This window comes from Lathyrus oleraceus, chromosome 2 (assembly GCF_024323335.1).
Source record: "Lathyrus oleraceus cultivar Zhongwan6 chromosome 2, CAAS_Psat_ZW6_1.0, whole genome shotgun sequence".
Lineage (NCBI taxonomy): Eukaryota > Viridiplantae > Streptophyta > Magnoliopsida > Fabales > Fabaceae > Lathyrus > Lathyrus oleraceus.
The window spans coordinates 482143658-482158048 of record NC_066580.1 but is presented as its reverse complement, the minus strand read 5'-3'; the positions used below and the strand labels follow the sequence as shown (position 1 = coordinate 482158048).

Here is a 14391-nt window from a genome sequence, read left to right as displayed (position 1 = left end):
CCATAGTTTATGGATCCTTTTAAGTATCTCAGGATTCTTCTTGCAACCTTCATATATGACACCATTGGTTCAATCATGTATATATTCACTAATGCGACTGAGAAACCTATATCATGTCGACTGTTGCACACACATATCAGAGATTCGACAATTTGTTTCGACAAAGTTACATCGACTTTGTATTTCTCTCCATGTCTCTTCAACTTTAAATTTAGTTCTACATGCGAAGATGCAGAAGTCAAATCATCCATCCTGAATCTATTGAATATCTTTTTGACATACTTTATTTGATGTGGCACCATACCTTACTTCGACATTTTAAATTCCATGCCTAGGAAATAAGACAAGTTTTCCAGATCCGACATTTCAAATTCCTTTTTCATCAGCTCTTTGAACTTCGATAAGTTCTCCAGTCTATTTCTAGTTACCAGTAAATGATCAACATATAAGTAGATGATTGTTATATCTTGTGCCACAACCTGTGCATAGACACCATACTCAGACCTGTATTTGATGAATCCCAATTCGACTAAGTATGAGTCGATCTTCTTGTTTCATACCCTAGGTGACTGCTTGAGGCCATCAAGCGCTTTGTGCAACTTATACATTTTCCTTGCTTCCTCATGTATCACAAACCTAGGAGGTTGTGTGACATAGACTTATTCTTCTAAAGGACCATTCAAAAATGTTGATCTCACATCTAAGTGAAATATCGACCAACCTTGCTTATATGTCATGGCTACAACCAATATGACAGTCTCCAATCTTGCGACATGTGCATATACTTTAGAGTAGTCGAGTCTTACTCTCTGAAGAAATTCTCGAGCTAGCAATCTCACCTTATGTCTTGCTATCGACCCATCAACATTGTGCTCCAGCTTAAACACCCACTTCACTTTGATAGCTTTTATATGTGCCGATAATTTGACTCGATCTCATGTGTTTGTTCTTTTTATTACTTGTAACTCTTCGACAATATCATACTTCCACTTCATATTCTTTAAATTCATGTTATAGTTGATTGGTTCAACACCTTAAAGTAAAGCAAAATGAACTAATTCTCCATCTGGTGTGACTTCATCATCACTAGTCACTTCGTAATCTTGAATTCTTGCTGGACGAACTTTAGTTCTTTAGGGTCTCTGGCTTATGCTAGCCATACCCTCTCCGACTTTGACTATGTCGGGAATGTCAGTAATTGCTTTAACTAGAACATTGACAATATCTTCAACTTCGACATCATTACTTGCTTTTTCGAAATCATAACTCATCAATGGCTTGTCAATTGCATCATTAGAATTACAATCCCAAGAAGAATTATCATCAATCACAATATCTCGACTCATCACGATCTTCTGATTAATTGGATTGAACATCCAGTATGCACCAATTTTATGATATCCTACAAGAATCATAGGTTCACTTTTATCATCAAGCTTCCTTCTTCTAGCATTAGAAGCATGATTATAACAAATAGAACCAAACACCTTCAAATGACTCATTGATGGTCGTTTGCCACCCCAAACTTCTTCAGGAACCTTGTTCTTCAACTTATTGGTAGGGCACCTGTTTAGAACATAGACAATGGTGGTGATTGCTTCACCACATAAGGATTTTGGCAGATTCTTCTGCTTTAGCATACATCTCGCCATATCCAACATGGTCATGTTTCTTCTTTCTACAATTCCATTATATTGAGGAGTGTAAGGAGCAGTTATCTCATGATCGACACCATGTTCTGCACAAAACTCTTCAAACATCTTGGATGTGCATTCTCCACTTTTGTCTGTTTGTAGAACTTTGATCTTCTTCTCACTATTGTTTTCGACAAGCATTTTGAATCTCTTAAAGATTTTGAATACTTTTCATTTTTGCTTGATCACATAGATCCACAGCTTTCGACTAAAATCATCGAAAAATGAAACAAAATACCTATTTCCACAAATGGTATGCTTCTTAAAAGGGCCACATACATCTAAATATACAACTTAGAGTATGCAAGAGGATCTCACTGGCATAGTCGAAATGAAATACTTTCTGGATTTCTTTTCGACTAAGCAACCTTCACAAAGTTTGTCGGGCATCTCAAGACTTGGTATACCAATTACCATATCTTGAGTAATCAGTTGATTGAGTGATCGAAACTTCAAATGTCCAAACCTCAAATGCCACATTCAACTAGGCTTGTGGTCGACAACAGTTTTTAGACATTGTACTTCATTCAAACTGATTATGGTCTTGAATTTCCTATTCTTTGACAAAGGAGATTTCAAGACCAAATTATTTTGAGCGTTAAACAGTTCCAAGGCTCCATCTTTCATAATCACTGAGAAACCTTTTTCGACCAGTTGTCCAACACTTAGCAGATTGCACTTCATTCTAGGTACATAGAGTACATCTTTGATCATAGCTTTTCCTCCATTGCTCCTTTGAAAACCTATATCGCCAGTGCCTTTTGCATGCAACGAGCTATTATCAGCAAGTTTGACCCTGCTCTTCTTCGACGAGTCGAAATATGCTAACCACATTTTTCGACTAGTCATGTGATTTGAGCAACCTGAGTCGATGAACCAGATCTTATAGTCGATATAGTCATATGCAAATACAACCATAACCACCATATCTTCATAATCACCTGAATCTTGACGTGCAAGGTTTGCTTCTTCTTCCTTGCTTTTCTCGCTCCCTTGGCTTTATTATACCAATAATTCTTGGCCAAGTGACCCCACTTTTCACAGTTATAGCATAACACACCTTTTTTTCTCTTTTTCTTTCTGATAGGAGTTTCCTTCTTCTCTTTTCGAGAATTCAGAAGCCCTATCATCGACCTTATGCTTTTGAGGGTTCGACAAAGACTTCTTGCTCTGAGTTTTATCTCATTTGCCTTTGAATTTGCTAGAGCCGTCACGCTTCTTCCATGCCTAAGTCTGCAGTACTTGTATCGAATCTTGAACCCCTTTCCTTTTGACAATTGTAATCTCTTGCGCCTCCAACGAGCAAGCAGTGCTTGTATCGAATCTTCCAATTTTATGATTTCAAGATTGTTGGATTCTTGAATAGCTAGGATAATGTGATCAAAGTGAGAGGTCAACATACACATTACTTTCTCAACTATCATCTTATCAGTTAGGATTTCACCACAATCCTTCATGAGATGGACGAGATTATGCACCTTCGACACATAGCCTATAACCTTTTCATCTCCTCTCATATGCAGTAATTCATACTGTCATCGCAAAGTCTGCAACTTGACAACTTTGGCCTTCTCACCTCCTTCATAGTACTTGACAAGAATATCACATGCCTCCTTTGCTGATTCAATATGAGAGATCTTATCGAAATTTGCCGAATCTACCACGATTGAATGTAATACGCAGCCTTGCAATTTTTCTTCTTTGCCTTCTTATTCGCGACTCTCTGAGCATCAGTTGCATTCTCAGCAAGCCATGGACACCATTAGTAACCACTTATAGGGTTTCATGAAAGCCAAATAGAGTTTGCATCTCTTTTCTCCATCGGATCCAATTCTTGTTGCCAAGAATTTGAAGAGAATTTGGAAAACCATTAGTACCATTCATCTTTGCAGCGATTGATTAACAATCCACGATTTCGGAAACACAATCATCGACGTGTGATTCTTGAAAACACAATCAAGAACCTAATCGGAGCTCTAGTTACCAATTTGTTAGTGCATGAGACACTTTTAGTGAGTAGAGAGAGAGAGAGAGAGAGAGAGAGAGAGAGAGAGAGAGAGAGAGAGAGAGAGAGAGAGAGAGAGAGAGAGAATAAGGAACTAATGATTGTATTATTGAATTATAATTGTGTTACAAAACTGAATTACAAAGTATCTATTTATATACAAATAAGTGACTTGACTACTAAGTAATAAATGTAACAAACCATAAATCCTAATTAACTTTGGGTTTGAGTCACACACAACTTGGATTATATTACATATATCTCAACATCCACTAACTTTTGAATAAATGGTGTTTACTATATGTATCTTCAAACACACTTTTTTTATATATGAAGATGCATCTCGGAATTAAATTTTTATGTAAAAATGATGACTCTTCAATTTAGTATGAAAAATAGCTAAAATAGATGCGTCCGAAGATGTATCTTTATACACTAGAGATACTATAGACTTTTCACAATGGTTTGAGAGAAAGAAAAAAAAAGAATGAAAAGAAGATCCCATATTATTATGTGGATGAGCTTAGGGGTACACCCTGTACACCCTGCCACACAACACATTCGAGTACGGACCAAAGCATGTCCTAAATAAGAAAACAAATAATTACATATAGACAATTGTTTAAGACATTGGATTTAATTCGTTTTAATATATGTTGAGTAAATATCACTACAAGATTTAACATTTGGAAAAATGGTGAATACAAAGAAAGAAATATTAAAAACCAACACAAAATACCCTGCTGAGCTATGAGACAAGGAAAAAATGAGATGGAGGATAAGAGAGAATGAGTTTTCCCCAAAACAATTATGTACAAGTTGAATTATATATCTTGTACTATATAGGCCCCAAAATAATTGTGCGTCGTTGATAATGTTGCAGCGCTGTTATTTTCTTTAACCCGTATTGTAGCCGACCTCATTCCGGTCAGTCTTTATAAAAGAATGTGGTACAATTTGATTTTGTTTGGAGATTGTTTTTTCCTCATATATGTTGCTCTATGCACTTAAATTTTAGATTTTATTTTCAGAACGCGTCTACAATTCCAAACAATACGCTAAATAAAAAAATGTAAAGGTTAAAAATATATCTAAAATTTGGAATAATTTATTTAAAATTTGGAATTCCAACCCTTCATCGCATCACACTCATATTTTAGAATTAGACTAAAATAATGTTAAGAAATCTCCGAAATTTTCTAATTTATATACTCATGACAAACATTTCTTCTTCCTTCTTCATTTAAGAAAATTTCTCAGAATTCAAAATAGAATTCGTGAGCAAATTTCATTTCCATCATTATTCAAACTTTCTCATTACTTCTATTGTATTGCATTCAAGTTTAGGACACCACTCAACCTTTGTTCCATTCCATTCAATTGAGATTTCTCATTTTTCAAGCTTTCTAATAATTTAATAAGTTTTTCATTTCCTTATTTATTTATTTATTTTTTATTTTATTTGTGATGATATGTCATCCCTCCTACATCTTCTTCTGATCATGAGTAAATTATTAAACTACTACTACATCTTCTTCTAATCATGAGTAAATTATTAAACTACTACAAATATAGTAAACCTGGGTGATTTATTTGGGAGTTGTCCCATATGATGCCCAAAAGGAGATGATGACACTAAAGAATGTCATGCCATATTTTCGTTGTTGGAGACGTTGTATAAAGACCACATGACTGCGACAATGGATGCCGATCTATGTCTCTCCTTCAATTGTTCTCCGTAGAGATTTTGATCAGATATTTGAGGCATTCTATTATCATTTGGTCCCAACGAATGTAAGTCGTGTGACAGCTCCTCGACCATGGAGTGCAGTATTATTTAAATGATTTTATAAAGCGTCACATCCTTATATGAGTTTGGATGCAGACGGAGATCCACCTATGTCAGATCGTCAAGGGATATTAGAAAAGCAGGTTGAGGAGGACCATGTCGTTGATGTGTTGCAATCTATCAACGTACTATGGCCATTGGAAGAGCAGAAATAGAGAGATGACGGTTTAAGAAAAGCACAAATGGCATTGCCACTATACATGTCATGATAGTCGAGACATGACATATACCTTACGGTAAAAGAGGCGGAGGATAAACCAGGAGCTCAGATATATTTTTCTTTGTATTTTGATCCTAACATTTTAATAATTTGTATTATGATTTGCATTTTATCATCGGTGATGTTTGATTATTTTATAACAAATGATGTATGAAGATCAAGGAAACAAAGTTGTATAACTCCTCTCATTGCTTGGTGCATACACAACGCCCCGTAATCTGTTTCCCTCCATCTTATGTTATAAAGAAAGAACACCAACAAACCTTTGAATTGTCAAGTATCATGAGCCTTGACGTGGATTTAAAAAAGATTTGCCTATTTCGTATTTGATCTATTATGTGGATCAGCTTCGAGGTACACCCTCCCACACAACACAGCACATTAGAGTACTGACCAATGATTGTCCCAAACAAGAAAAGAAATTATCACATAGAGTCAATTGTACAAGACATTGGATTTAAGCCATTGTAATATATGTTCAGTAAGCATTAGTACAAGTTTTTAACATTTGGACAAATGGTGAATACAAAGAAAGAAAAATTAAAAACCAACACAAAAATACTCTGCTGAGCTATGAGACACAGAATCTGAGATGGAGGACAGGAGAATGTGCGGGCGCCAAAACAATTACAAGCTAAATTACATACCTTGTACTATATGGATTATGTCGAAGAACAATTTTAACTCCACACTTTCTTTTGACTGAAAGAAAACTCTACACTTCCTTTTTATTTATTGAAACAACAGGAGAAGTAAAACTTTTTTCAGATTGTTCCTCAGTAACCCTCATGGGCCTCTCATAGACAACGGCGTGAGGCTCCTTAAGTGGTAAGATCTCATCCAATTTTGTAGCATGCATCAGTTAATATATAATGAGCCATAATGATGTTTTTTCAATAGCAGTTCATCTTCTTTTCGCAACATGTCGAGCTGTCTCTTGGCATAGAGTGTGAAAAATACTGTTGTACCGATAGCTATGCAGACGCCAGCAACATTGAAGGCAATCTGTGGAGCAGATAGAAACTTTGTTTTGTGTGATACATCAGCCAATGCTCGTATCAAAATTCCCCTGCAGAATTAGACAGAGTTCAAGACACAATTATTTTATCACTCGTTATATAACTAGTAACTAGTAAGATATTTGTAAAAACGAATTTTGTCAAGAGATGACAAGCTAAATCCTTTCCCTTATTTTTTACGAATCGAAGCGATAAGAACTAAATCTATAAAAACAAGTTTACTCTGCCATTTACAATACTCCATCGCATAATAAACAACAAGCGCACACATGACTTTTAGCCCAGATTCACACTTTTATTCAGACAAAATCTAATAAGCACTAGCTCACAAACAATCAACGAAAAGAGAGAGGGAAAAAGAGATCCTACGTGTAAATCGAAGCAATTACTTCCGGCGTCATTCCAGCCAAAGATCCACACAAGTAAGGACCATATTGAACTTTTGTTGCCACAGAGCAATAGTTATAAAGTATGTAAGGAAATGGAGAAATCCTTATTAGCGCAACTGCTCTAAACTGATGAATCCAATTTCCTCCACCAGCAGATCTTAAAACAGTAGCTTTCTTTGGATATTGGTCTAACCACCCCTATAAAAAGAATCACAAATTCCTCAATTCTAATTAGCACAAATGATATAAACATTAAGAGAAAAACACCAACTTAGATAAAGATAAGGCACATACTTCAATTTTATGATGGAACATTGAGCCAATGAAAAAAGGGAGTGATACTCCAATAACTGCTGCAGACATTACTATCAAGAAACCATAAAGATAACCAAATATCATTCCAGCAAACCACATAGAAGGTGAAGATGGTAAAAGTATGGTAGGAAATATTGATATTGAAGCAAACACTATAATAGATAACTGTGTGGTAGTGAATGTCTCTTCCTGCCATTTTATTAAGGGAATAAACACCTGAAAAATAAAGATATGTTATATTGAGATTATGCATATTGTATCTTAAGAATGTTATAAAATTGAGAGACAAATCTACTAAACAATTTTTTTTTCTTCAAATAGTTTAGTGGCTGAAATTTTACCATTTAAACTAAAAGTTGAATAAATAGGATGTCGCGCTAGCTTAACTGACAAATATACTAAACATTTATTGTTATAAGTAGGATTCCACTCTGCAAACCGGTTTTGTAAGGTTGAGTTCGGCTTAAACAACATTTCTTAACATGATATCAGAAGTATATCATAGATCCTGCAACATCCACGCTTCCACCTCATTAAGGCCCGCGCGTGAGAGGGTGTTGGAATTTTCGTCTGCATGTGATGTGTTTATAAGTGGGGGTAATCCTTATCCCCTATCAAGTTTCTGCTATCGGATCACTTTCTATTTATTTTCATGCTCCATATATTCAGTCAGTCATATTTAAGAGTGGCCGGAACCTGTGTTTATAAATGGCGGCAATCCTCACCCTAAAAGCTAGTTTTGTAGGTTCACGATTCTTAACCATTATTAAATTGAAATTGTGAAAAATATTGAGATTGCATTGATGATTATGATCATGCACATTGAAATAGAGAAACCTGCATTATTATAATATAATCTTACATGCAAAATGAAAAACATGATTTGGTGATGAATATCAAAGAAGAAGAAAAAAACCTTTTGAATGAAGAATGGTCCAACCCAATTGAAAACAACCAGACCTAGAACGCTAAGGGCGAGGAGAAGCACCCCTAATTTAACCCAATACAGCAAAGGTGGTGGCGGTGGAGGAGACAGAACGGTGGTTTCCGGTATAGAATCACGGTGGGGCGTCACCAAATCAATGTAATCACCGCTGCCATCGGTGGTTTTGTTATAAGTATGAATCAATGGGTCTTTCTCGTTGACATGAGGATCTTCGTCAACATTGTTATCTTGGTTCATAGATGCCATGGAAAGTTTTCAAATATATTGAATGGTGTGAAAGGTTGAAGAAGGTTGATTAGAAATTCTTCATTGCAATTGGTGAGAATTCCCCCAAAGGGAATGAGTGAGTGAATTTGATTCACAGAAATGGGATATGCCAATATTATTCATTACCATATCTTTTCGGAATTGAAACTTCACATTTTGCATCTCACCATACATTCAAGGAAATTACCTAATTGGTCATAACATAAAGAAATTCGTAATTTGGTTTGGATCGATTTTGAAATAAAATATTATTCGATTTAAAGATAAATTATATACTATTCGATTTAATTTTGAATGATTAGATAAAAAAATTGATCCAATCCGATTTAATGTTACGAAATTTGATTTAGATCAATTTTTTGAATATCCAAATCACAAATTATATTTTTATTAATATTATAAAATATATAAATAAATAATAAATTTGATATAATATATAATATATAATATATTAAAAATTAAAATTTAAAATGATAATAGTTGCTTAAGATTAAAATAAATAAAATAATAAAAATAAATAAATTAAATCGAATTAGTAAATAATATTTAAAAAATAAGTATTATCTAATAATAAATTAATATATAATATTAATAAAAAACAAATAAATATAAAAATATATGTGTCAGTTTGGTTTGGAATTTTAAATTTTAGAAACCATCAAATTGATTAACCGATAGCTATAATTATCCACTTGATATTTTATTAATCTCATTATTAGACCCAAATTTTATAGTAAAATCAACATTTCTCCATCTTTATTTAAGTTTATTTTCTTTTAGAAAAACACAGCATCAACAACCAAATTCCAAATATAAAAAGTAAAAGATCTTAAGTCACAAATTTTTTTTCTCACTGAAATGTTGCTCTCATCGGCCGCCACCATTGTTACTCTCGTCATCGTTGTTCTGCTCTGATCTGATTGCCTTATTCATATTTCAAGTTCTATTGATTAATTTTCCTATCTTTTTTTTATATATTATCTGCTTCTTCTTAAAAATAAATATTTCTAGTCGTATTACAAAATAGTTTTGACATGTGTTTGAGGTGTGAAGCATGTTAATTTATGTGTATTACAATTTTTATTTTATATTGTTGTGTTTTATTTGTTACCGCTTTGTATCGATTAAATACAAATGGTAAGTTATTTGAAAAAGATAACATGAAATAGTCGAAATAGATTATATGAAATGTATTACTTGAAAATAATAGCAAAAATACACAGAAAACATGATAGTAGTGAATACACAAATAAATATAATGCTTGGAAACAAAATAATGTAAACCGATAAACCAAATCAAACTGGACAAAAGCGCTTAGTTTGGTTTGGTTTAATTTTTGAAAAACAATAAAAACCAAACCAATGTAAATATCATCGGTTCAAATATTTTTTCATCAAAAAAATTGTCCAAGCCGAACTGATTACATTCCTATCATTGTATGTGATGGGATTGTTTGGTTCATTGATGATAAAAATGTGTAAGGCAATACAAGAAAACTATGTTTTTTAGATTAAAAAACTAAAATGATGACAAATATGAAATTTATAAGAAATATTTTAATGGTTAATCAATTTAACTTTTAGTATATAATTTTGTATATAAATTTTAAAAAATTGTTATTATTAGAGAGTGGCATTTTAAATTGAAGTCAAGAAAGTAGTTGCATACCTCAAACTTAATTTCACATGCAATTTTTTTATTCTGATTGATCTTTCTTGTTCTTATGAGATGAATAAACTGGAATTTGACGGGAAATTCTAGTGAAGATTATGATGTTCTTTTACTCAATAATAATCATAAGTGGGAGATTTTTAAGCTTAGAATATTAGGTACCTAAATCTGTGACATTTTTAGGATTTTATAGTGAGGGTCTAGGGTTGGAATTCCTAAAACCTTCTCTTTGAGACATATGTCTCGGAAAACATATGCTCACATATCGCGTGTCACTTGGACCAAACAATCTAGCTTATTCCATTGGACATTTGACTCCTTAATTCCTTTTGGTTTGTCCTTATGTTGGGCCTTCACGGATTGGGTGTCGACCTAGTACGAAACAACAACTTCCAAGTATTGATCGGTGAATTCAGAGCATGACTTGTTAGTCCAATTTTTTTCTTCTGCACACGTCGTAGACTTCAAGCTCTTGAAATTAAATTTTTTTGGTGGGGAATTTCCTTTGGAATCTGTTTTGACTTTTCAGTTCTCCTTTTTTCTCTGTTAGAATGTGATGGGACTTTAATGGACTTAGGCCACCTTTTCCTTTTTCCAGGTGTGGTATACCACTTTAATGGATAATTACATATGAATAGGTGTGACGTAATTTTTGTGTGGAAATTGTAACTATCATTATGGCTTAGAACTTTGGATGGTGGAATTCTTGATGACACAACACTCGTGTATTAGTTATTGTGTGGTCCTATTGAATTCTTAATTGTCATATATTTGATATTATCTTCTTTTTCCTTCTTGATTTAATTTAAAGTGTGTGTGTGTGTAAACCATTTTCCCTTTCTTTTAACTTTCATACTCAAGCTTATAATTATTCTTTTTATTCTTTGTTATCTTCTAACAGGTTTTCGTAATTTCTGCCATTTCTTAGAGATATCACTATCATTAAGGCGTCCTTCTTCTTTCCTATTACATTCATGATTTTTTTTATTGGTACGTTCTTCTTGATATATTTTGTTATTTATTTTGTTTATGTTCCATCGAGCAACCCTTCTTTTGGGGAGAGTTAAATTCTCTGAAATGACTATACTGCATCCATCATTGATCAATCACAAGAGAATTATACTAGAGATTTTACCATCGCCTCTGAGTGATTATTAATGGTGGAAAATTATAATACTCATTTATTTCAGGAAAAGTGATATGATGGGTAAGCGAGGTTCCTTTCCTCATACTCAATATTTCTCTTTGTATGAACATGTACAATGAGCAAGAAGATCAAGCATCCTACCTAAGGACCATTGGTAGATCATGCCACATCTAGAAAATACAAGTGGGTCGTTGATGGTTGTTTCGGGACCCCGTTTGTATATTAAAATCTAAAGAAGTTAAATTTTAATGAAATGACCATAAGTATAGGCAAGACCTCTGGGTATTATATCATCAAAACTCTGTTTTCCACGAACCAAATTTTTTCTAGATATGCACACCCCCTTTTCCCTATGCACATCGCTTTTAAGGAAATTGGAATTTATTCGTGCTTAGGATGATGACATACAAACTTCATCCTAATTATTTGGCCCTTATTCGTGCTTATCAGATAATGTGTTATTATTTGGATATTCAAGAGTCAATCCACGCTTTCTTATCCATTTTCTCCCTTATATGTGAGTTTGCCTCAAACTTCCAAGGATTCTTCTCTTTTAAGTATCTCCTCAAAGCTTTTAAATTATTTATCGAATCTCTCAAGAACTTCATGTTATGATATTCGGGGTTGTGACTCTTAATGGATGAGGTCAACTTGACCGTATGAAAGGGATTTTGTGTTATACCATATAGTGCTGACGTGCCTCCCCGTATTTTGATTAGTGTCTACTACTCCTGAGGCTGCCACTTCTTCTGGGCCACTCTAGACTTCTACTATTAATTCACTGAGTCAGACTAAACCTTGAAAGATAAAAAATCACTCGTCCGACATTGGATGAAACTCTCGTCCGATTAAGAGATTGTTGTCGGCATTATGGATTCATTTCGTATATTTTCCTAGGATCTTTGAGGTTTAGTTTTGAAATTTGGCATGTCCCACATTGCTGATATTGGGCTGATAGGGCGCTAGAAATTTGTCGCAGAGTGCATCTCTTACATGATAAATCTTCTTACTCTGAAAATTTTGATGCTTACCACATATAAGTAATTTTCCATATAAAAGGGAAAACTGGAAACCGAAAAAATTCAATTTAAGCACCAACTTAAATTTTCTTAGGACATCGTGAGGGCACTATCATCTTAGAAATATTTTGAATGAAGTCAAAACTATGACACTTAGTATTTGTGTACACTGGACCTTATCATTTATGGATAAATGTGCATTCTCATCTTAGGATACTTAAAATCGGGTTAGAAATAAGTTTACAAGTCAAAATTATAGTTTTATATGAAAAACAAGGTTATAGGTCGACACATACTGAAGGTTTTACAAAAATCAAATATATATATATATTCCCATCTCTCACTCACTCTCTTTACAATTTGATGATTCATTTAGTGTAAAATTTCATATACTGATAACTCTCTTTATGTTGGAGTATTTCAAACTGTTTTGTAAGATAAGTGTTTTTCATATCATCAACACAAAGGAAAATCAGCCCGATGTTTATTTCCCAAGTGTTTGATAAATTTTCTCAGTCAATTTTTTATTTCTCATTTCATTTAAAATTGATTACAAAGTGTAACATTGTTCAAACGTTATTTTGGAAAAACATATTGGTTTGTTTTCTCATCATTGTTATACGTTTTGTTACAGCTCATGCGTATATTCGATTCTTCCGATAACGGTTTGTGATAGACGTGTGTCGACCCGAATGTAAATAATTTTTAAAACAAATTTTTAACTCGAAGAAAATTTTATTTGTGATCTATTCACCCCCCTCTAGATAGTTTCCCTCATCTAACAAGTGGTATTACGGACACCTCTTTATCTCGTGCTTCAAAATTGCTTATTAGATTATGACTTATAAACCTAAAGAGGCATATAATAGAGCGTTTATTTTTAATAGCGAAAACTATGGTTATTAGAATGATTGTATGTGTGTCCATATCAATTCTATTGATAGAAATGTATGGAACACCATCCAAAATGGTCCATTTGAAATTACCGTGACCAATGCGGATGGTGTTGTTGTACCTAAATCGGAAGCACAATTGAACGCAGATGATGATAAAAAGTGGTGATATGATTGGAAAGCAAGGAATATTCTAACATTCGCTTTAGGGTTGATGAATATTATTGTGTTTCTCATTGTACAACCGTTAAATCTATGTGGGACTCATTGCAAGTTGCCCATGAGGGCTCAAATGAGGTTAAACAAGCTAGAATCACTACTTTGAGCCAAGAGTTTGAACTCTTTCATATGAAGCATGATGAAACCATTGTCAATATGCAAAATAGGTTCACTCATCTTGTAAATCGTTTGAATGCACTTGGTAATCCGGTTTCCAATGAAATTTCTACTACCAAAATTTTAAGATGTCTTAATAGGAAATGGAAACCTAAGGTCACCACATCAAGGAAGCTAACAACCTCTTGACATTAGACACTACTAGTTTGTTTGGTAAGCTTGAAGAACATGAGCAAGAGCTCATTTTCTTGGAGAAGTATGAGAAGAAAATTAAGAAGGAAAAGAACAAGGAAAAAAGAGGTAGACAAGAAGTCAATTGCTCTAGTGGCTTCTAGTACTAAGTCATCTACTAAAGAGCTAGATGATAGTGGAACTAGTGATGATGACTGTTCAGATGATGAAGAAATGAGGTTGTTTGTTAAAAGGCACCATAAGTACATTAAGAGAAATGGAGTGAAACATTTCGATAAGAATATCATCAACTATAGAAGACAATAAAATACCTCAAGTCAAGATGAGAATAAGAAAGAAAAATCTAAAGGTTCATGCTATCATTGTGGAAAATTTGTTCATTATAAGTCGGATTGTCCATTTCTTAATAAGGATAAAGGAAAGAGTCA

General features: G+C 33.6%; 1 protein-coding gene across 1 annotated transcript; it reads right to left on the bottom strand.

Annotated features, from left to right (window-relative positions):
• Positions 1 to 6198: 6198 nt before the first annotated feature.
• Positions 6199 to 8875, bottom strand: LOC127120685 (uncharacterized). The gene is made up of 4 exons (XM_051051201.1): positions 8408 to 8875; positions 7471 to 7707; positions 7157 to 7374; positions 6199 to 6837 (listed from the first exon to the last, which is right to left on the bottom strand). The coding sequence occupies exons 1-4, from the start codon at positions 8681 to 8683 to the stop codon at positions 6627 to 6629; spliced, it is 942 nt and encodes a 313-aa protein (XP_050907158.1). The 5' UTR covers positions 8684 to 8875; the 3' UTR covers positions 6199 to 6626.
• Between the last annotated feature and the right edge of the window lie 5516 nt (positions 8876 to 14391).

What these genes read in the sequence shown, in the direction of transcription:
- LOC127120685 (XM_051051201.1), bottom strand. Translation starts at nt 8,683, where the DNA reads ATGGCATCTATGAACCAAGATAACAATGTTGACGAAGATCCTCATGTC. An exon ending in GACCATTCTTCATTCAAAAG is followed by an intron (nt 7,708 to 8,407) that starts GTTTTTTTCTTC and finishes TTTATTTTTCAG; the next exon opens with GTGTTTATTCCCTTAATAAA. An exon ending in GTAATTGCTTCGATTTACAC is followed by an intron (nt 6,838 to 7,156) that starts GTAGGATCTCTT and finishes CTAATTCTGCAG; the next exon opens with GGGAATTTTGATACGAGCAT.